Consider the following 23,846-nt stretch of genomic DNA (forward strand, 5'->3'; position numbering starts at 1 on the left):
GTAGGAGGTTCTCATGATCTTCCTCTCTATGTAACGCAAATGCGGGTTAGTTCCATCAGAAAGTCCTCCCGAAGGCAAATTTCGTCCACTAATTGATCCAGGAGTTCCCTCGTCGTCTGGATTAGGTTCAAAATTACAAGGCTACAGAGTTCAACATTAGAAGTCGTAAACCCAAATATTGGGCCGGCTGTTCAACGACGGTAATGAAATATGAAATTATAAAATTAATATGTTTTGTATGGTAATAATATTTTTCTTGAAGGCACACGCGATTACCTTTAAGCCAATTCTAACAAAGTCTTTTAACTTCAGTTTTTCCTATTAAATTGAAAAAAAAATACTTAGCGTTGGTAAATTTTGCAAGCTTTGGGTAATTAAAGTCACCAATAAAAAAACAGTAAATTTATCTATTTTTTTAAACAAAAATTATCTGAATAAATTAAAATTACAAAAAATTTGAAAAAATAAATAAACCAGTTTAATTTACTTGCGCCAGCAAAATGGTTGTAAGTATCAATTATTTTCATTTCAGCAAAACCACTTGAATCTCACTTCTATCTGAAATAGAATTGAATTTATGATGTTTTAAAGAAAATATTTACCTTTAGGACACCATGCCGCGATTCGTCTGTGTAAAGGATTCAAAATGTATTTCTCATTACTTCCTCTAAAACATTTCTTTAAAAAAAGCTCGTTTTTTATGAATAATACATTAAAAGTTTACTTAATTGCTAAGAATATAGATACATGTTATTTTTATTTAGTTAAAATAATTTATAATCACAAATTACGTGATTTTTTTCATTGCTTTTAATTTTAGTTTGTTTCTTTTTAAAAGTGAAATATTTTAATATTTTTTAAAATGTATATTATGTTTTTTTTTAATTTAGTAAGAACCCCAGAAGATTTTCAAAAATAAGCCTGTATACATATAGATAGATTATTTTGGAGCAAAACATGAGGTGACACTGTAAAAATGTGCTAAATATGTGAAATGTTTTAACAACAATGAAATATTTATGGACGAACCTTTAATTTGAAAAGAACTTAAAAAGAACGAAAAAATTTACATAAGAAAAATGAGGAAAGTAAGAAAAAAGCTTTAGCACATGTCACGCAAAAGCTACATTTACTGATTGTGAATTGTTTAAAGTAATTTTTCCTCTCTGTAAATTACATTAATTGTGTTCGAAGGAAACTCTTTATTTTGAAAAGCATCACAGCTTTTGTTTTAACCTGCAATTATAATAGAAGTTTAAAAAAATTCTGGAAATTATATTGTAGAGAAAGGACACTTAATTTCAATCCTAAAATTTTGTTTTTCACGAACTATCTTAATCGCGCAACATTTACGTACATCACGCAGTTTTTTTTAAATAAATAAACGTAGTTTTATATAGCAATTTAAATTTGGTAAAGATTTGCAGTTGAGAAGGGGCTTGATCAAATACCATTTTCACGTAGGTAAATCAGAATGATTAAAAAAATTGTTCTGAAAATTCGGATTTAAAATATCACCAAATGAACAGTTTCAGATCAGATAGAAACATTACAAAGTTAGAGATTGGTTTTTGCTTAGTTTGCATTTCGTTCAAAATTACGTTAGTGGAATGTTTCAATTTTTTGAAATTCTTTGTATCAAAAAGCTTTGCGCAATTTGTTAAAAAATTCGAATTGCGAAGGAATTTCTCTTAGAAATTTTTAAGATCTTCATTCTTAAAAAATTCTGCAATCATTTAATCACGTGCAACTAGAAAGAAACCCAAAAAAAGCATGAACGAAGACTTATCTTGTAAAAAATATCCAGTTATACCCAACTAAACTCTTAGGTTAAAAAAAAATCAATTTCCAGTATATTTTTTGTTTGTTTTGTCGACGCTTGTTATAACGAACCTCGTGGTGAACCGAAAATGGCCGTTGTAAGGAAAGGTTGTGTACAAAAATATCGTAAATATTTACTTATAGCCGAAAAAATACTTCAGTAATTTTAACAAAACAATGCTTTACTTTAATTGATAACTAATAAAATAAAAAGCAGTAATTTCATACTAGGTAATAACAATTATTTCACGTTAGGTTGACCAAATAGACGCGCAGAGGAGAGGCAACAACTCAAAGCATTTATTCTTTAAATCCATTACTTCTATCTTTAAAATGAAATTAAATAAACTCTTGGGAGTCGAACACATATGGCAACGTTACTTTTAAAAAGTAACGAGTAAAAGTACAAGTATTTTTAAAAAAAGCAACGAGTAAAAAGTAAAAAGTTCTTATTTTAAAAAGTAACGAGTAAAAAGTACAAGTAAAAGTACAAGTACTAAGCAAAAAAAGTAACGATTTAAAAGTACATTTCTAGGAAATCGAAAATTCAAAGTAACCTAAAATTTTATTGAATAATATTCTTATGCTCTTTAAAGTTTTTGCCAAATTGTTGTCATTTATTTAATTATTTTTAATTTTGAAAGTTATGGATTTAAATTTATTTTTAAATTCGAAAGAATATAATATAATTTTATAATATAATCGTATAATATAATTTTAAAATCAAATATGGTTTTAATTTCAAACTTTTTATGGATTTGCACGAAAAAGAAATTTTATCTATTGATTTTAATTTTTAGTTTATTATTTTTATTTATTTAAATTACCATTGATTTAAGATTGTTTTACTCTTTAGAGACGCGTTTTAAAAGCACAAACATAAACAAAGCAAACACAGGGTTTCAGATAGCTTTGTGATCTTTGAGCTAGTAAAAAATAATTGAATGTGCAGTATAAGTTGAAACAGAAGCTATTTAAACACGAAGTTAGCTGTGAATGCATGTATATTGCACATTAATTTTATAAATTAAAAAAAAAACATAAGCATTTTTTTTCAATTTAATATTTTTTTTTTTAGAAAGCTCACCGAGTTTTAGAAAAAAAGTAACGATTTCGTTCGATATTTCCGTTACAAATACTTGTACTTTTTCCCTAAAAAAGTAACGAAAGTACAAGTAAAAGTACTAAATTTAAAAAGTAACGAAGTACAAGTAAAAGTACGTACTTTTTACTTGTTCCGGCGGTACAAGTAACGAAAGTAAAAGTACTGCCATATATGGAGTCGAATAAATGCTTCTTTCTTTTTTCTGTCAATAAAACTTCAGTTTATCTTCGTTTCTCAAATGTTCAGTTTTTTTTTTTTTACTCATCACATGTAATTTTCGGTGATGTACGATTACTATATGGCAAAATTATTTTATTTTATTGCCGTCGTTGAACAGCCAACCCAATTTTTTGGGTTTACGACTACTAATGTTCCACGCCGTAGTCTTGTCATTTTGAACCCAATCCAAAAGACAAGGGAACTCCTGGATCGGGTATTGGGAGAAATTTACCTTCGTGGAGGACTTTCTGACTTAACTAACCCGCGTTCGCGTTACATGGAGAGGATGACCACGACAACCTCATAAAAGCATAAAAGTATAATTTTTATCACCTGTAAATCAAGTATAATTTTTTTTAAGAAAAACTTAAAAAAAAAAAAACAGATTTCTTCAACGATTAAGATAACATTGATAACAAACGATTAAGTTGACATCATGACATTGCAAAATTCATTTCTAAATTGAAGAAATATTTTTAGAAACAAACATGGAATAGGGTAATTTTCAGAGTGTTAATAAAATATTCATAATAATTCAATATTTAATAAAAAAATCTATATAACATTTCGCATGAAGTACATTTTCGACGAAAAAAATGTGATTTGGGGCGATTGGCAATTTTTTTTTTATATTGAAGTGCTATATTTAATTGCCTTGTTACCGGTGGGCATCATTATACTTACCCAATGTGATAAATTCTGTTTATTATAGTTTTTTTTTTAAAAAAAGTACATACTGATAAGAAATATTTGCTTAGCTAGAACTCATATTGTATTTTTTTCACCATTGTTTGCTTCACGTAAAATCGAGCCATTTATGTATAAAAAGAATTTCATGGTTCTTAGTGCCGATAGTCATTGGCATTGTATTTTTCTTTCATCGTAATCGTTAACAACATGTATTTGATGGAAGAAAGATGTCGGATTTAAACATGACAAATGCACTTTATTGCTTTAAAAATGCGGAACTGATCGCTTCATATTTTTTTAGAATTCTCTTCAGAATTGTGAGCGCTGATGCAGAAAATGTGTACTTTCATCGTTCAGGTCACTGAAGAACATTGGTGACAAAGACTTCGTTCGCTTATTCACTCTTTTTTTTTTCCAACTATTACTCCAAAACATTTATTCATGATCATTGTTGTTGTCAACCTGTAGTTCAATGAGCTCCTTAACAGGAAAAAAAAGAAAACAATTAGAAGTTTCGATTTTAAACACCTGTTAAAACAGACGATTTTTTTTTTTTACCATATTTTTTCTCAACGTGTATGTGAATTGTTTAATGAATTGAATGAAAGAAAAATATCCGTTACAACTGTTATAAAAACCTCTGCTTCGTACTCGGAATTAATAAATATCGTGGCTGAATTATTATAATTCAGTAAATAATTTTTTTAACATAATTGTAAAACTCGCCAACACAAAGATAATTCAAAATTCAATGTAAAAAAAAATAATTATTTTATTTATAAATTATTATTTATTAAAATTTAATTTAATGATGATTGATTTTTAACAATTCTTAATAAACTTTTTTAACACAATTGTAAAACTCGCTTACCCGAAGATAATTCAAAATGCGATGTAAAAAATAATTATTTATTAATGAATTATTATTTATTAAAATTTAATTTAATGATGATTGATTTTTAACTATTTTCAATAATTTTTTAACACAATTGTAAAACTCGCTAACACAAAGATTATTCAAAATTCAATGCAAAAAATAATTATTTATTTATGAATTATTATTTATTAAAATTTAGTTTAATGATGATTGATAAACTGTGAAATTTTTAGGTATAAAACCATTTCCATAATTTCAAACTGTAAATTTTTAACTGACAGAATTCAAAATCTGAAAAAAATCGGTTAAATAGTTTTTTATTACCCAGAAACTATACTTGTATTGAAATTACACAATCTAAAATGAAGTAAAAATCTGAATACTTTATTACAAATATAATATAATGAATAATTTTTTAAATAATATTTTTAATAAAATTATTTTACATAAGCGAGTTTTACAATTGTAATCAAAACTTTTTAGATTCTCATAATTAGTTCTAGATACTTGGCAAAATATCAAAAATTTGTAAGTAACATTAAGGGGGCTCAAAATTTTGATGGCCCTCCTGCTTTAAAGGCCTCTTTTTTTCCATCCCAAGTTAAAATTCTTGATGGTCCCCCATCAAAACATTTTGATGGTTTATGTTGGTTTCAGAGCGATTCATGATGGTCCAATATCATTTAATGATCACCATCATCCAACTATACATTTTCTTGATGGTTTAAGGGTAATTATTGTTGATTCAGCAGGAATCTACCATCAAAACAATTTGTTTTCTTTTATGGTGGTCCATCAAAAATCAGTCCGAATTCCTACATTGGGGTGATGGTGATTTATGATCCTTCCAACATTTGATTTCTAAGAAACTATGATGGGAATTTCTGATGATTCAACACGAACAAACCATCAGAACATGTTGATATTCTTATGTTGGACCATCATAAATCATTCCTACATTTGGGTGATAGTTACTTATGTTGGTTTCCATCAAGATTATGCTGGTCCATCAATAAAAACCATCAAAAATTTTCACTTGGAAACGTAGGAAGGGTGATGGTGCTAAATATGGTCTTAATCTTCTTTATAAATATTGAGAAACAGATGTTGTTTGATATATATGGGTCATTCTCACGAAAACTGTCATTTTTCAGTTCATAAAATCCCAAAAAAGTAAAATGAATAAAAAGCTCTGAAACTTTTTATATTAATAGAAATATGTAATGGCATTATAAAGAAAGTATATATCCTATAAATTATACTTAATATTTAAATTAATTAATTTTTTAAATAATTAATTTACAATTAATTAATTTATAATAATAATTACTTAATTAATTAATTTAATAAATAAACTAATTAATTTAATAAATTAATTTATTATTTTTTAATTTATTTTTCAAATTAATTAATAAGTAAATTAATTATTTTCACTATTTAAAAAGTGAGGGAATGACACTAATAGTGAGGGAATGATATTTTATTTTAATACATGTTTTTATCTAAGTTACATCTACCTAAGGTTTGAAAATGATAACATACTAAGTATATCTAATATTTATTATAATTTAGTCTTATATATTTAACAGTTTTTACAGGTTTGGGAAACAAAATTGGCTGGCACGATTGAACAAAAAAAACTTAATATACTCATCTTGAATCATTCCCTCACTTCAGCGTCATTCCCTCACTTTATACACTAGTGAGGGAATGACGAATTCAATAAAATTTAAAAATAACAGTTAGGCCTAATTAATTTCTGAAGTCAATCACATACAATTATATTCATACAAGAAAGCAACATATAATTATCCACTTTCTCGATGAAGTTGTATTTTATTTTACTCTAAAAAATGACATGAGGGAATGACAAATGTAAAAAATTTTACCTGGTTTGATTCATTCAAATTTATTCCACAGCAAAGCTTCTTTAAGTTGAAGATGGAAACATACTGCAATTTTGTTCTATGATGCCAGTTGTTAACTTCTGAAGTTTTTATAAAAATATTTTTATTCTAAGAAGATTGCAGGTGATAAGAACATTGTTGTGAGGGAATGACGCGAAACACTGGGGACAAAGTTTAAAATAGTGCTGTGTTAATATTTTTATCAGAAATTAAATTTAAAATTGATTTTCTGAATTCTATATTTCAGTATTCTGAAATAAAAAACACGAATTTGTAAAAAAAAAAAATTTTATTTCAGAAAAAAAAATTCTTTTTTTAAATCAGCAGTGGGGACAAGTGAGGGAATGACATATTGGTCATTCCCTCACATATATATTTAATTACCTAAAATAAATAATATATATATTTAATAATTCATATATATATATTTAATTACCTAAAATAAATAAAAAACAAAAATTGATAATTTTATTTTTATTCTTTTGTTAGCTTGCATTCTGAAGGACACTTTCCCTGATTTTTTTTTTTTTTTCGTAAGCTGTAAAACAAATATAAAATATACTGGGGACATGAAAATGACTGTTTTAGTGAGAATGACCCATATACTCTACTGGGATCTGCCAAAGCATGGAAAATATAAGACAATCTCCTAATTAGAATTTGAGAACTTTAGCACATGGCATTTTAAATTTTTTATTGAAAAATTATTCTGATATAATTCTGCAGTTTTTTCTGCAAGGTAGTCCTGTATTAATGTTATTGTAAAAGCCCGAAGTCTTATAAATCCTAAGCTTTACAGCTAAAACTTAGGATTTCCCTAGGTAGACTGGTAAAAGTACTAGTTCTGCTTAAATATGATTCCATTTCGAACTTTTACCAATCTAGTTTGGTAAATCATTCGGATTTACCATTACCATTCGGTAAAAGCGTGAAACGAGGGATATTATTTTCCATTCACAAATACAATGGGTACGTTTCCGTTAAAAGGAGCAGTAGAAAGTTTATATCCAATACTTAATATTTAAACAGGTTTTAATTCAGGAGATTTTTTTATATGCTTCCTATTTGTATTTATTCTTAACGTATTGCATTACAATGTTAACCCATTGATACACTGACGTAAGCAAGTGCAAACCAGTTTCAGTCGCGTAAAAATAATAAAGCCGTATAGTATCCCCTGGTAATTAAGATTTTACATAGAATCTTATAGTGTGTGGAATAATTTAGCCAGAGAGTGTAGTCTGCTCCATTTTATTAACGTATTTAAAATCAGTCACTCGAATCAGTAAAATTGTTCGTGATAATCTCTGATCAAAAAGTAATTAAAGTGCTCCGTTTTTTTTATATTGAGCACTCCGTGGAATCCCACAACATTCAGTTTATTTCGTAGAGAAAGGTTGTGAGAGACATAATATGAAAACTGATACCGTCGCTTTCTTAATAATCCACAAGTCATTTCCTTTCGCCCTCTGATGACGTGATCTAGAACACCAACATTCGAATATCGAGTTGCAGATTCGTTCTCGGAGCAGAACACGCTCAATTCTCCCTCACAATGGATCGTCTGCTTACATTTGTGTCAAACGAATCATCATTCTTAAAAGCATCTTTTTTGTATTGTTTAATTGACGCGTCCTTAAACGTTTACTGAATATTAAATAATAGCGATGCAGGTGGCGATTAATCTTTCAGCTAACGGTTATTCTTTTTTTTTTTTTTTTTTTTTTTTTTTTTAAATTTAATGATTTTTCGGAGAACTAAAAATATATTTAAAACGAGGATGGTATTCGAATACATTTAAATGCATGTAGATACAATAATATTATAATTCTGTGAAATGATGAAAGATGAACCATTACCGGAATTTGATGCGAAGTAAGTTTTTATAGTCTTTTTTTTTAAAAGAAAGTTGTTGCAATAAGTTTAATACGACACTGTACTATAAAACTAAAAAATATGATTCTAGCTTTAATCACCATATTATAAATGTTTTTAAAGAAGGTAATTTGATAAATGAAAAATATATATGAAGTGTATGAAATAATATTTTAAGCAACATTAATTACTGTTCGATTACATATGATTAAAAAGAAAGAAAGGGCTATCATCCCTCGGTAGACTGACATCAATAATACAGTCAAACCCCGCTATAGTGAACTTTCAATTGACCGAAATTTCGGTTCACTATAGCCGGGAGTTCACGATATCCGTACTGCAAACAATTTTTCCGAACTGCTTCCTTTTATTACACATTATTTAAATAAATGACCATTAAAATGAAGTACAAAAATGATTAAAAAAAACAATATGTAGTAACAAAAAATGTGCTAACTTTTAGTTTTTTATTATTCTTCATCTTGCTAACAAAAAATTTAGGGATGGAACACTGAAATAGAAGAAAACAAGAAAAAATGTTTATGGCTACATTTCACTCAATTCGTGGTTTTAAAAATAGTTATATATATTTTATATAGAAATATCAATATTACCAAAAAATGGAGAGAAAAAATCAGTCAAGGAGAGAAAAAAGTTCATAATATATGTATAAAATATTATTTTATGTGTATAGCAAGGCAAGGGAACGAACGTTTCGTTCACAATATCCAGGAGTTCACTATAAATCATGTTCACTATAGCGGGGTTCGACTGTATAGGAGTGGCCATGGCTGTCAGCTATTTGTTAGGTTTCAATACTATGCTACTCAATATATCTATTGCTCTTGGACAAAGTTTATGCGTATACAACTTTTCTGTTTTACCAAAACATTGTTCTGACGCTCATACAAGTTTTTGATAAACAAATGTATATTTATAAATAATGATGATCAAAATCGAACATAAATAATAACAATAATGAGTTGATAAAGTTACAGTAATTATCTTTTATCTTAAACGTCACCGGATGAAAGAAAATCAATGGGAGGAAAAAAAAACATAGAAACAAAAATTCTGCAATATTTTAAAATAAATTCAGATTTTTTCCTACACCTAATGTAAGACAAACATCTTCGTGGTAATGTCCAACAGGAGGCTTTATCTTCTGCATGATTGGTCAATTGGCTGCAGCTGTTGTTATTCATTTACGTCACACTAGAGCTGCACAGTGGCGATGGTCTGGGAAATATTACTGAGGATGATCTGAAGACATGCCATCACAATTTTGAATTTCGTCGGGCTACCGAACCTCCGCTTCGGTAGCCCGACGACCATCGGTCAATTGGATACCTGTGAATTACGTTCTCGTAATTAAATCGTGGAATTTGGTGATTCAGGAGCAAATCAGGTTAGACGTCGCTTACAGGTATCCAATTAATTGTTTCATTGGAATTACATACATTTGCAAGCTTGTGTGTACAATTTAGGCTTATAAACTTTTGTCAAATAGGAAGACAGATAGATCATAAGAAGTGAAGTGATGTGTTCTTTTTGAGTCGCAAATGTCGAATTACTTGCTAATAACAACAGGAGTAAAAGGCGAAATGCATTGTTGCCGCCGACAACCAGAGGACGCAAACGACAATTGGATAGCTGAAATTGAGCTGATCTAGTTCAACCTGATTTATAGAAATGAATATGGAAACTATCAACAGAAACTAATTTATAATTAATTAAAAATTTATAAAAGCTATTAATCTATAAGTGTAAAAAAAGTTTTTTTTTTAAATCGTAACTAACCATCTTTATCAAACTTGATTTAATTATTGAGCAGTTGTATCATATAATATTTTGAATTTGAAGACACGTAAAATGTACATAATTCTTAAAATTTGTTCATTTTTTGCTAAAATTATTAGAAAACGTTTTCATCCTTTAGGAACATTTGAGGACGCATTTTAAAATTTGAGGATATTTTTTTTTGTCCCTAAAGCGTTTGAAAGGTTTTGAGGACAATGCAATTACAGCATTGTCTTCAAGATTTGAAGACATCTGGTAACCTTAATTAAGATATAATTAGCAATAAAGGTTTTTTCTGTATTGAAATCGTGGCAAACACGTGCTTTAAGTTCTCGAGGAAAAAATTTCATAAAAAAATACAAAGATATTTGAGGACAAATTTTAAAATTTTTGATCATTTTTTGTCCCTAAAGAATTTGAAAGGTTTTAAGGACAATCAATGAAATTTGAGAATTATCCTCAAGATTTGAAGATCACCTTAATCATGATATTATTTTGTTTCTTTCTGCATTGCAGTCGTCGCCGTGTGAACATGGAGGCGGACGTGATAGACACGATGAATGCCAGCAGTGCGGCTGCCGTGCGTCTCCACCACGTTCACCACGTCAATCCAGACCATCACGGCAATGGATTCCTGGCCATGAATTGCATGAGACAGAGGGGACAACTGTGCGACGTCAGTCTCCTCGCTGGCACCGACATCATCTCTGCTCACAAAGTGGTGCTCGCTGCTTGCAGTGCCTATTTTCACGCTATGTTCAACTGTAAGTACACTTTTTTCTTCTTTTTTTCACCGAGAAATTATTGTATATTGGGTATAAGAAATTAAGAGAATTTGCAGACTTGGTAGATTATCTCTAGAGCTACTGAATGGCTTTTAATGGAATTTGATTATGTGCACACATGGATACAGTACAAAACAATTAACCATTCAGCAATTGCAACACGCACTCATGATCGAGCTTAACACTCGTTGCAGTCGGTTGCAGAATAAACTAGAAAAATGAGTTGGTATCCTCTTACAGGGCTTGCAGCGCAATTTCATACTTGAAATAAGGCATCATTTCCCGTGGCAATTGTTCTGAATTGCCCTGTGGCAATTTCATACCTTCCTACTCTAACGAGTGTTACATACGGTCATGGGTGTGAATCGCAATTGTTGAAGGATTATTTGTTTTGTATTGTATCAATGTATGTACATAATCAAATTTCAATAAAATCGGTCCTGTAGTTCTAGAGAGAATCTACCAAGTCTGCAAATTCTCTTAAGTTCTTACACCCAAGGTACGTAAGGTTCCGTAACTTTTATTCAATTATTTAAAAACTTCAAAATATTGCAGAATGAAGATGCTAATACAAGTATTTTGAAGCGATTGCTGTTTTTCAAATCTAAGTTTCTTCGGATTACTCATTTAAAACCACTTTTATTATTAATATTTACAATTCTTGCAACAAACGAAGTACATAACTTTATAAGGGTTCAGATTCATATTCAACTTCTGAAGAATAAAAAAAAAATTCAAAACAGTGGCAAATTAAGAACAAGAACTTTTTCTGAACTTAGGCAAATCAAAATTTATGTCAATAAGAGCAAAAGAGGAATTAAAATTATCTAAATCCAGTTAACACTCGAAAACTTATGGGGGCTTCCATTAGTAAGTGTTGTGAAAGCAACGAAACGATAAAGTATTGATTTTTCCTGAAAGTTACTCAAGAAAAAAAAACGTATGTGCGATTTATTGTAAAGAATCCCATCTTCAAGCTAAATTGCAAATACTTTTTTTTGAAGGAATTTTTTTTGGGGGGAAATGAGATACACTTATCCTCTTTTCCCCTTTCAGGAGAGAGAATCCTGGAGATACGGGAGAACAAGAAAAATGGGAAATAGTAAGGGGGATATATCCTCGAATTAAGTGCAGCCCCCGTCTCCTTATACTAAGCCCTTTTTAAATCATCGACTTTGTCTCGTTATCCTCTCCTGAAATTAGCGATAAATACGAATACTGCAGGGCGTTAATTTCTTCAGATAGGTTTAAATCAGGTTTAATGAAGGTTTTAAATAGTTTTAAGATAGTAATAATAAAGCTTGAGCGTGGTGGCTTAACAGATAGAGTGTTCGCCTTCCAATGAGATGAACCAGCTTCGAATCCCAGCAATGGCTGGTCGAAACGAATTCCGCATCCGGCTTGCATTGACCACAGTGCTGACGTGAAATATCCTCAGTGGTAGACGGATCATGGGTTAGAGTCCCCTTACAGTCAGGCTAACCGTGGGAATTTCTCGTGGTCTTCCTCTCCATGCAACGCAAATGCGGGTTGGTTCCATCAAAAAGTACTCCACGAAGGCCAATTTCTTCCAATATTTGATTCAAGAGGAAACAAATAGGCAGATAAAAATGTGTTCAAAATATTTGTATGAGGATCTTATTCAGACAGCTCTTTTTGACGATTTAACCTCACGTTCTAGTAAGAGATTTAATTTAGATCGATGATTTAATTTAGAGTTGAAAGTTATATTAGAAAAAACAAGCATCTCAAACAAGCAAACCTCTTCTCAACTTTTAAATCTAACTCATTTTATGATATTAAATTAAATGCAAATTTAAACAAAAAACATAACTTATCTCAACAAGTTCGATGAGCGATATGACACTGTATTTAATTAACTTCACTTTAATTCAAATTTAACTTAAATGAAGAAAAACTTAGCTCAGCTTTTAACACGCCATTTTGCTTTCAAACGATCAGCTGACGCTGACATCGTAGGTCACATGTGTGGGTATATGTGATCTTCTTTTTCTAGAGCAGCAAGTACCCAATTAAGAATATTGTTCTTCATTAAATTTTTTTTAGGTGAAATGTCAGAAAAGGACAAGACATCAATTACCATGCATGACGTGGATCCCGGAGCCTTACAACTTTTAGTCGATTTTGCATATACCGGCGAAATACTTATTTCAGAAGATAATGTACAAGTAAGCTAAAAGAAACGCAGTTCTGTTTCTTTTTATAAACATTCATAAAATATGTTTTCATAAACACTAAGTAGTTTTTTTCTTGGTAAAAAACGCATTTTCGGCAATTGGTTTGAGTTTGGGTTTCAGAAAAATATGTTGCAAAGAAAAAAAATGCTTTTTCATCAAGAAGACATGGACCAAGTCGATCGTTACGATGGCAAATTATGAACTCTCATTTGCGACGTCACTCACTGTGTTCAACAGATGTAGTCCCCAGTTACAAATACCTGCACGAAAATTTCAGTAAAGATACTCCTGGGATTTGACAGAGTTGATAGCCATATCCAAAAAGGAAGCGAAAAGGAACTACAATTAATTTTATAGGAAATACATCCAAATGCTAGAGAAACATTGAAAAGCAATTTATATTGTAAATATACCTAGAAAATTTTTTAAAGTGGAAGAAAAAGTGAGATATATCTCGATATTTTAAGCTATCAATAAATATTTAATTTAAAGAAAATATACATGGGTGCAAAAAATTACTCGAGAATAATTTCGTAATTCACAAATGAACGATAAATTTTAGCATTTTTCAGTAGTCTTAAAAAATCTTAGCTACCACTCATTTATTCGAAGATTTTTTTTTACGAATATCTTTAGAAACGTTTAGATAATGCGATTTCTCATAATTATCAATAAATTTTAAAGCTTTCAAGGGTCTGAAAGATCGACAATAAATTACGAACGAAAACTAGCATTTTGAGCATTTTGAATGTAACAATAAGCTAGTAATTTGTAACAAAAAAAAATCAGGTTAGATGCTGTCAGACATAAATCATAGCATTTGTACAGAAATTTTTTGAAAATGTTAAAGTTTCGAGAGAGTAGATGAAGATTGTTTCCAATTTCAACTGTTACACTATATAAGGTTGTCGTTATAGATTGTTGTAAAATTACTTCTTATTATGGCATCCATTTTGTATTTTTACTTTAAATATTTTTCAATACTTCAAATATTTTTCAATATTTCAAATATTTTTCAATATTTTAAATATTTTTCAATACTTCAAATATTTTTCAATATTTCAAATATTTTTCAATATTTTCAATATTTCAAGTGTTTTTCAAGTTCAATTGATTGTTTTGTTAAGCCCAAGTAATTTTTTTTATTTTGTTACAATAACCATATTAACAAAATGTTCTTATATAAAATTATAATGATAATATATATTATATACTAGATTAATTTTTTCATGAAAAATGTCGATTATTAAGGAAAGAATAAAGATGAATGAGAAGTTACAACGGGGGTGAGCGGAACAAATAGGGGACGAAACTTGTGTTCTGTTATTTAAACTAAATTCAAAGAGTAATTTTTTTAAAATCTGAAGTTTTAGGTAACATATAGAATTATCCACATTGTACAAATAAATATACAGAGCTGTGATGGATAGAGCATTTCGCCTTCCGATAAAGTGAACCAGGTTTGAATCCCAGCAATACTAACTCCGCATCCAGCTTGCCCCGACCACAGTGCTGACGTAAAATGTCCTCACTGGTAGACGGATCATGGGTTAAAGGCCTTTGCCATGAGGCTAACTGTGGGATGTTTTCGTGGTTTTCCTCTTCTTTTAATGCAAATGCGAGTTAGTTCCATCAAAAGATCCTCCACGAAGACAACATTTCTCCCAATACTTAATCCTGGAGTTTCCTTATCTTCTGGTTTGGGTTCAAAATTACAAGTTGAACATTGGTAATCGTAAACCCAAAAAATTAGGTCGGCTGTTCAACAACGGTTATAAAATAAAATACTAATTTTTTCAAGTAATTTTTTCATATATACAATATGAATTTTTTCACGTAGTTCTGCATAAACTATTTTTCGTAATCAGGTGTTTATATGTGAATGATATTTTTTGAACCATTTCAAAGAAATCTCATGTCTTTGCAGGTTTTACTTCCCGTGGCAAGTCTTTTGCAAGTACAAAGTGTCCGAGAGGCTTGTTGCAAGTTCCTATTGCGCCAACTGCATCCCTCGAATTGTCTCGGAATTCGGAGTTTCGCTGACGCTCATTCGTGCGAAGAACTCCACAGGAAGTCACACAAATACGCTCTCCAGAACTTTCAAGAGGTCGCACTCACTGAAGAATTCTTACTATTACCTTTTTGCGAAGTAACTTTAACTTTATTTTTTTTTTTTTTACTCAAAAAATGTATTTTGGGATTAATGTAAATTTGATAGTTGATTCTGTTCTAAATTAAAATTATACTTATGAGGCCATGACCTTTTTGATAAATATTGAATAGTAGTAGTAGTTTTTTTAGGTTGCGCTAGAGCTGTACAATGGGCTATTGGAGACGATTTAGGAAACAACCTTGAGAATGATCACAATTTTGAACAGAAAGCAAAGCATAATTTCCTTTGCAGAAGGGATAGATGATCGGCTTTGGAAGCCCGACAACGTGCGCGTGAAGTTGAACACTTTACGGTAGAACAGTTTAACAAGGTCCGATACCACGCACCCTCGATCCCTTCACTGGCTGATCAAAATGGTCACCCGCCCGCTCACTGACAGCTCAATGGTGAATGCTTGACTTCTGAGATTTACTAGGAATCAAGTCTTACGATCTAGAGGACATTAATAATAGAATTTTGCCTACTATTAATACATTTTACCTCTCTCTTCTACTGCGGTTTTCCTTGTTTTATTTTATCCTCTTTATTTATTTTTCATTTTCTCTTTTACTTTCGGATACAGTGGTTTTTCCCTTTCATTTTCCGTTTTCCGTTGATAACGTTCCGTATTCTGTTTTAAATTTCTTCCGTTCTCCTCATTCATGTTTAGCGAGTCTTGAAAAAGTTCGACTACAGCTGTTTACCTTGCACTAAAGCGGACTGCATCTTATCAGTTCCTACCTTAGTGCTTCGAAGTCGGTTCTAATTCAATGTTACTGACAGTTTCAGAACTTGCACAGTCTACACGTGAATGCGTGGTAGAGGACAGAGGCGTGGAAACCGGTTGATAGTGACCACCATTTGCTGACTTGGTCGTACAGTGGACTGATCATGGAGACACGGTTAAACACCGAAGTCAAGCAACACTGGCTGTGGTCAGTAAGCGGGTGGGTGACCACTTTGATCCGCCTACGCAGTAACGAGGTATCAGTCCTCATTAAACTGTTCTACCGTAAAGTGCTCGATTTCGTGCGCAGGTCGTTGGGTTACCAAAGCGAAGGAATCATCCCCTCTAACAGAGGATCAAAATTGTGATGGCATGTCTTCGGATTATCCTCAGAGATGTTTCCCACACCATCGCCAACAGTCCACTGTGCAGCTTTAGTGCGACGTAAATAGAATACCTACTTGCCTACTGTCATGCCTCCATGTTGTGATGGCGCTGTCATCAAGGTAGATGTTGTAAAAAGACAGAGGAGGGAACGCTCTGATGGAGAGCGGAAGCGAATTGTTTAGATGTCTTGGTTATATTAATTTTCTAATTTTTTATCATTATTAATAAATGTTTCTTTTGTGTTGTTAATTGGTTACCATTTTTTGACCAATTGTGATTTTTGGAAGTATCTGAATGAGGAAGGGAAAAGGAGGAAAAATTATACATAATATCACAGCACGCTCTCTTTCGAGAACCAGAGCATAAATCAAGGTATGAGATTTATCATATTCTGTTTATGAAAAACAATTAAGAATTGAATTATGAGAAGTATTGATTTTAAGTGATATTCTTAAAGAGAAGAATAATTGTGATGTAAAGAAATTATAATTATTTTGGGAATAGAAATAAATAGAACAATTATGTTTAACATAAGGGGGATGAAAAAAGAAGATTTGGTCGTAGCTGCCGAAGAGTTAGGTTTAGAAGTAAAATCGGAGCATAAAGTTGTTGATTTAAAAGATTTGATAGAAAAAAGTGATCAATTTAAAAATGACTTTGTTAAAGAATTTTTAATTACTACAGTTTCCGAACGTATTGAACGAGAGAGAAAAGAAGCAGAATTGTTAAATGCAGAAAAGAATCAAAACAAAACAACAACTGAAGCAGCATTAGAACTCGAGAAGACTAGGCTTGAGATTGTTAAAGCACAATTAGAATTAACTAGAATGCAAACAGAGAGTAATAGCTCTAACTCAAATGTAGGAAATGATTTTAGTTCAAATAATAATAACTTAGAAACATTAATCAAAAGCGTTAAAACTTTAACTATTTCCGTTCCTAGTAAACCCGAATCTTGGAATTTATTTTTTACGTCTCTTGAAAAAGCATTTGTAATAAAAAATGTCCCGGAAGAATTTAAAGTCGAAATATTATTTAATCTGTTAGGTGAACGAGCGGCACATTTGGTAGTTTATGCAAACGCGGAAGAAATAAAAGATTATCCTAAAGTTAAAGCTTTAATTTTAAAAGAATTCCAACCTACCCCAGAAGCCTGTCTAGAAACTTTTCTAAACGCCAAAAGATCAAAAAATGAAAACCATATGCAATTTGCTAGTAGATTAAGAGCCAATTGGGACTTTCATTGTGAACTTAAAAATGTAAAAGATTTTGAAACGCTGAATGAATTAATAGTTAGCGATAGATTACTAAGTGCGTTAGACAACGAAACTCGAAGCTATGTTAGAATAAAACAATTAGATACTTGGCTTAAACCTAGGCAGATCGCTGAATTGTGCGATAATTGGTTTACCTCTAAAGGTAGAAATTTCTCAGAATTGTATGATAATTCGGTTAACAATCGCAATCCGAATGGAAACACTAAGTATGTTCCACCACCTTTGAGAAAACCCCCATTTACTAGAGAAAACAAATATTTTCCCCACACACGCGAATGTTATATCTGTTCTAGTAACTCACATATGGCTAAGAGTTGCCCAAATAGAAGAAATAAATACTATGATCATTCAAATAAAGCCGGTAATGATATTCAAAACAAAACGCGAAGTAACACACAAACGTCTATGAATAAATCCAGTGATAATACTGCAGTGGTTACAAATGTAAATTCGAAACATTTGCTGAGTTCTAAAACTTTAAATGAAATTAATTTGTACCCGTTACAAAAAGTCACAATTTCTATTGCAAGTAGACAAATAGACGCGATCATCGATAGCGGGGCTGAGATTTCAATTTTGAATACGACCCTACTTCCGTCTTTAGAAATAGAAGCTAAGGGAAAAATAATTTTACAATCCGCATTTAAAGAACAAGTCGAGGCGAAATTAGCTATATTGCCTGTCTATTATAAGAACCCTGACGATTGTCTATTTTATAGTTCAAATATTTTGTTTGCTTTAACAGATAAACTAAACATCCCTTGTTTAATTACACCGGACGCTTATAATTCTTTGATTTATCAAAATGATGATTCAGCTAAAATCGAAAACACTTTAGTTTTAGAATGCGACCCGTCAGTAGACGAGGGGGAAGAAATGAATAAAAGTTCATCAAGGTCAGAGGATTCATTTTCACAATCGGAAGAAAGCGAAACAGGGTGCGGTATTTACTTAATGTCCAATACTAATAAATTATGCAGTTCTAGCGATGAATATTCGGAGGCTAATAAATTTCGAGAAATGCAGAATGATTGTTTAACTTTAAAGAACTCTTTTAAAGATGCTAGTTTGAAAAAGAATAATTTCTTTTTGCGGGATGATTTATTATTTCATAAAGATAAAATTTGTGGCGATATAATATATCAATTAGTATTACCTAAAATTTATAGGGATAAAGTTCTTCAATTAGCTCATAATGAGAATCATTTAGGAATACGAAAAACTAAGGAACGCATAAAATTATCTTTTTATTGGCCTAATGTTTCAAAAGATGTTGAAAATTATTGTAAAACTTGCAAAAATTGTCAATTAAAAAGTCCGGAGCGAAAATCTGATAAAATTCCTATAACCCCTGTCGTTAGAGCTCCATATCCCTTTCACACGGTAAATATAGATTTAATTGGAGAAATTGTTCCACCCTCAGGTAGAAAACACAAATATTGTTTATGTTTAATTGATCAAAATTCTAGATGGCCCGAAGTCGTCCCACTAAAAAACTTGTCTGCTAAGACAACATGCGATGCCCTTTTAGAGATATTCATGCGTACCGGAATTCCAGAAGTAATTTGTAGTGACCAGGGTACTAATTTTACTTCGCAATTGACGAAAGAATTTGAAAATAGGTTAGGAGCAAGTCCTAGATTTTCCACTCCATCTTACCCAGCTTCGAATGGTTTAGTAGAGAAATGGAATAGGGTATTTAAACAGATGTTACACCATGTTATCCGTTCAGATCCTACCGATTGGGATAAACATATTCCATATTTACTTTTTGCGTACCGCGAAGTACCAAATTGTACGACGGGAATATCTCCTTTTAAACTTATGTATGGACGCGAAGCTAGAGGCCCTTTGTCAGTTCTAAAATCTTCTTGGTCAGGTGAGATTCCATTACCCTTAAATCTTAGCAATTCGGCTGTAGATTATTTACAGGAATTAAAAATAAATTTGGAAAAGGCCGCAGATCTCGCTTCTTTGACTACAACTAAGAAACAAAATTCTTACGCTCATTATTTTAACCGAAGTACAAGAATGAAAGAGTTTAAGAAAGGTGAATTAGTCTATTTACTCATTCCGGATTCTTCGAATAAACTGTACGCAAGATGGACAGGACCAGGCGAAATAATGGAACGAGTTAATCCTAATTCATATAAGGTTAAATTACCAGATGGCAATGTGCGACATATTCATGCTAACAAAATAAGACATTTTCATGCTAGAACACAAACCGTGGGAGTTATTTTTGAAGATGATGTTGAATTTGGTGAAATTCATCCTACACCCATTATAACACCTTCGTTAGGAAAAGATGACATTGAGGTAAATGTTAGTCATTTAGAAGAAAGTAGACAAACAGAGTTGCTTGAACTTTTGCACAAGCATGCATCATTATTCTCCGGTAAAGTACAAGTTGCTAATGTAGGTGAACATAAAATTCGATTAATACCAGGTGCTGAGAGGAAGAAACCCTACATTTACAAAATCCCCGAATCTTTAAAGACTGAAGTTGACAAACAAATTTCAGAATTAGAAAATCTAGGTCTTATTGAGCACAGTGAAGCAGATATTGCTTACCCAGTAGTTTGCGTGGCAAAGAAGGATGGTAGTATGCGTTTATGCATCGATTTCAGACATTTAAATGCTGTAACAAAACCCTTTGATTACCCAATGGAAAATTCATCAGATCTCATCAACCAAATTGGACATGCTAAAATTATAACTTGCCTAGATGTATTAAAAGGGTACTGGGAAATTCCTTTAGAAGAGGAAAGCCGTGATCTTACTTCATTTAAAACTCATCGAGCCCAATATAGATGGAAGGTAATGCCATTTGGTCTCCGCAACGCAGCAGCTTCCTTTCAGAAAGTGATGAACAGTGCTTTAATGGAATATCGTGAATTCTGCAAAGCATATCTCGATGATATAGCTATATTTTCTTGTGACTGGGATACACATCTTAAACAATTAGATATGATACTGTCTAACTTAACTGATCTAAAATTCACTGTTAATGTCAAGAAATGTGTTTTCGCAAAAACACAAATCAAGTATCTAGGTCATATTATAGGAGATGGTAGACATGAACCAGATCCTGAAAAGCTTCGTGCTATTGAAATCATCGAAACACCGAAAACCAAGTCAGCCTTAAAAAGTGCGTTAGGTCTCTTTAATTATTACAGAAATTATATACAAAATTATGCTGAGATAGCAAAACCACTGACGGATTTAACCAAAAAGAAAGTTCCAGAGCTTATTCCTTGGACTGACGTAGAGGAATTATCCTTCCAAAAACTAAAGAAGAAGTTGATTGAAGCTCCTTCTCTTTATACTCCAGATCCTAAAAAACCGTATGTTATACAGTGTGATGCAAGTTCCTATGGTGTTGGTGCTTGCTTATCCCAAAGAGATGATAACGGTCAACTTTGCCCCATCAGTTTTGCTAGCCAAAAACTGAACAAAGTGCAGCAGAACTGGGCTACGATTGAACGTGAAGCGTATGCTGTAGTATGGTCGGTTAAAAAGTTCGAAAATTACGTGTTTGGTGCAAATATTGACATTATAACTGATCATAATCCTTTAATATTTTTACAGAAGTCAGCACCCCAATCTGCTAAGTTGCAACGGTGGGCTTTAGCTCTCCAAAGGTACAATATTCATATCACACACTGCCCAGGTGCTCAGTTAAAAAATGCTGATGGTCTATCAAGACTAGTAAGTGATTAAATGTTTTGTGTGCTTATTAAAAAAATTAACATATATAATAACCTGTTTTATTACAAGGCTTCTTTTCATCTGTAAATATATATATGAGTATTATTGAAATTGAATATCTATTGCAATATCGTATCAATTGTATCAAGGATTCTTTTCATCTGTAATTGTTTATATATACCAGTTTTATAGAAATTTGATTTGTATATGTGTTATAACCAATTTGATTTGTATATATTATGTGTTATAGCCAGGCAACTATACATCTGTCATATTTCTACTATTTTCATTTTGCATAGTTTATGTGTAAGTAATTGTAACAAGTATTCTATTCATATGTTTTATTTACAATTAAGTGTTAAATATATTTTTATATATATATATATTATCCTATTGTGTAGATCAGATTTCGCTATACCAGGTGTAGCGCAATCTTGTCGGGGGGGTGTCATGCCTCCATGTTGTGATGGCGCTGTCATCAAGGTAGATGTTGTAAAAAGACAGAGGAGGGAACGCTCTGATGGAGAGCGGAAGCGAATTGTTTAGATGTCTTGGTTATATTAATTTTCTAATTTTTTATCATTATTAATAAATGTTTCTTTTGTGTTGTTAATTGGTTACCATTTTTTGACCAATTGTGATTTTTGGAAGTATCTGAATGAGGAAGGGAAAAGGAGGAAAAATTATACATAATATCACACCTACCATCTGAATTGTGGTGATGTAGCTTGTTGTATGTACCGGTATTGTCTTTGGATCAACATTAAATACCGTAGTCAATAGTTCGGATACCCCCGTGAACTTACCGAATACCGTATACTCGCCGAATACAATACCGTAGAATAAACTCCACCACATGGGGTATAGTGCTAGTACCACCGACTTCTGTGCATTAACAAAATACTATAAAAGCGAGGAGGTAGCAAGTTTAATGCCCAACGAGTGATGGGAAGGGCTTATTAACTGTTAAGTTTTCTATATAAATATTTGATTTAACTTTTGTCGATATTCGGAACCAGGAAGGGGGTTCAACCGGTTCTGTTATGCATCGAATTTGCTTGTTTCTTTGTGTGAGTTGAAGAAATGCGCCTCAAAACCGATATTTGTTTGGATTTGGTGACAAACGATTTGGCTACAAGCTCGGTTAACAATTATGTAAGTAATTCCAATAAAGCAATAAATAAGCAATCACAATAACAAGCCCGCAGAGGGGCCTCCCTGACCGAGTGGTACCGCCCGCCAAGCGCTGTGCAAGGCATGAAGCTAGCGGGTTCGAAATCCGCTGCCACCCTAGACGTATCTTCGCGCTGTCTTTCTTTGTATACTATCTATCTAATTGACAAAGATTTATAAGCCTAAATTGAGCACACAAGCCTGCAAATGTATGTAATTGCAATAAACAATAAGGGGGCCTCCCTGGCCGAGCGGTATCGCCGGTCCAAACGCTCTGTTAAGCGCGGAGGTAGCGGGTTCGAATCCCGCCGTAACCCTGGATGTATTCTTTGTGATGTCTATCTCTGAATTGTTCTATCTGTATTTTCTACTTGACAATGTCTTATAAGCCTATATTGAGCACACAAGTCAGCCCACAAATACATCAATAGAATGAATGTTCACCTTGTTTTTTGAATGAAGGTGTGTTTTTCTTTCTAGGTTCGCGATTTAATAGCCAGCGATCAACTGAACGTAGTATCTGAAGAAATAGTGTACAAGTCGATTGTTACATGGATTCGACACGATTCCTCAGCAAGGGAGCGATACTTAGGAAAAGTAAGTCTATACTTGGACAACAATTATTTTGTAAACAGTAAATAAATGTTTACACTTCTATAAAATAAATATGAACAATATTATCAATGAGAATCAGAAATTTTCTTCTTCTTCTGACTATAAACTTATCGCCCATTTTGCTACTGTTTGTCGCTTATATCACTTATTTCGCTTCTGTATTTTGCTAGTTATAATTTGCTTACTTTATTTGGTGGAAATACTTTTTTTTAAGATCATGAAATATTATAGATCTGTGTGTCATACTGCTTCGTTCATCGATTGCAAAAAAAAAAAAAAAAATTGTGTCCTAGTTATTAAAGTTTAAATTAAAAAGTATTCAAATGAGAAGACTCTAAAATTGTTTATTGTATTATTATACAATAACTTCCAAACAAATGAAAAACTGCAATAAATTTCAAACAAATTAGAATTTCAAAATAACAAAAAAAAACTCACTTTAAGCTTATAAATGAAAATAGCCCTTTCAATCCGTTTTATTTCAACTCAGCAGTTGCATTCCATCGGGCACTAAATCAGCACACATG

At 31.7% G+C, this 23,846-nt stretch overlaps 1 protein-coding gene across 3 annotated transcripts in view; it reads left to right on the top strand.

The window, feature by feature from the left end:
- Positions 1 to 23,846, top strand: part of LOC107436731 (kelch-like protein 17) — an 85,408-nt gene that overhangs the window by 37,890 nt on the left and 23,672 nt on the right. For all 3 annotated transcript variants that reach the window (XM_087153600.1, XM_087153602.1, XM_087153603.1), the window contains exons 2-5: positions 10,811 to 11,058; positions 13,147 to 13,268; positions 15,205 to 15,426; positions 23,185 to 23,301. In XM_087153600.1, the coding sequence (XP_087009726.1) occupies positions 10,811 to 11,058; positions 13,147 to 13,268; positions 15,205 to 15,426; positions 23,185 to 23,301 (709 nt within the window). The remainder of the gene's footprint in view (positions 1 to 10,810; positions 11,059 to 13,146; positions 13,269 to 15,204; positions 15,427 to 23,184; positions 23,302 to 23,846) is intronic.

Source organism: Parasteatoda tepidariorum, chromosome 10, assembly GCF_982258835.1.
Source record: "Parasteatoda tepidariorum strain Cologne lab strain chromosome 10, Ptep-v5.0, whole genome shotgun sequence".
NCBI classification, from domain to species: domain Eukaryota; kingdom Metazoa; phylum Arthropoda; class Arachnida; order Araneae; family Theridiidae; genus Parasteatoda; species Parasteatoda tepidariorum.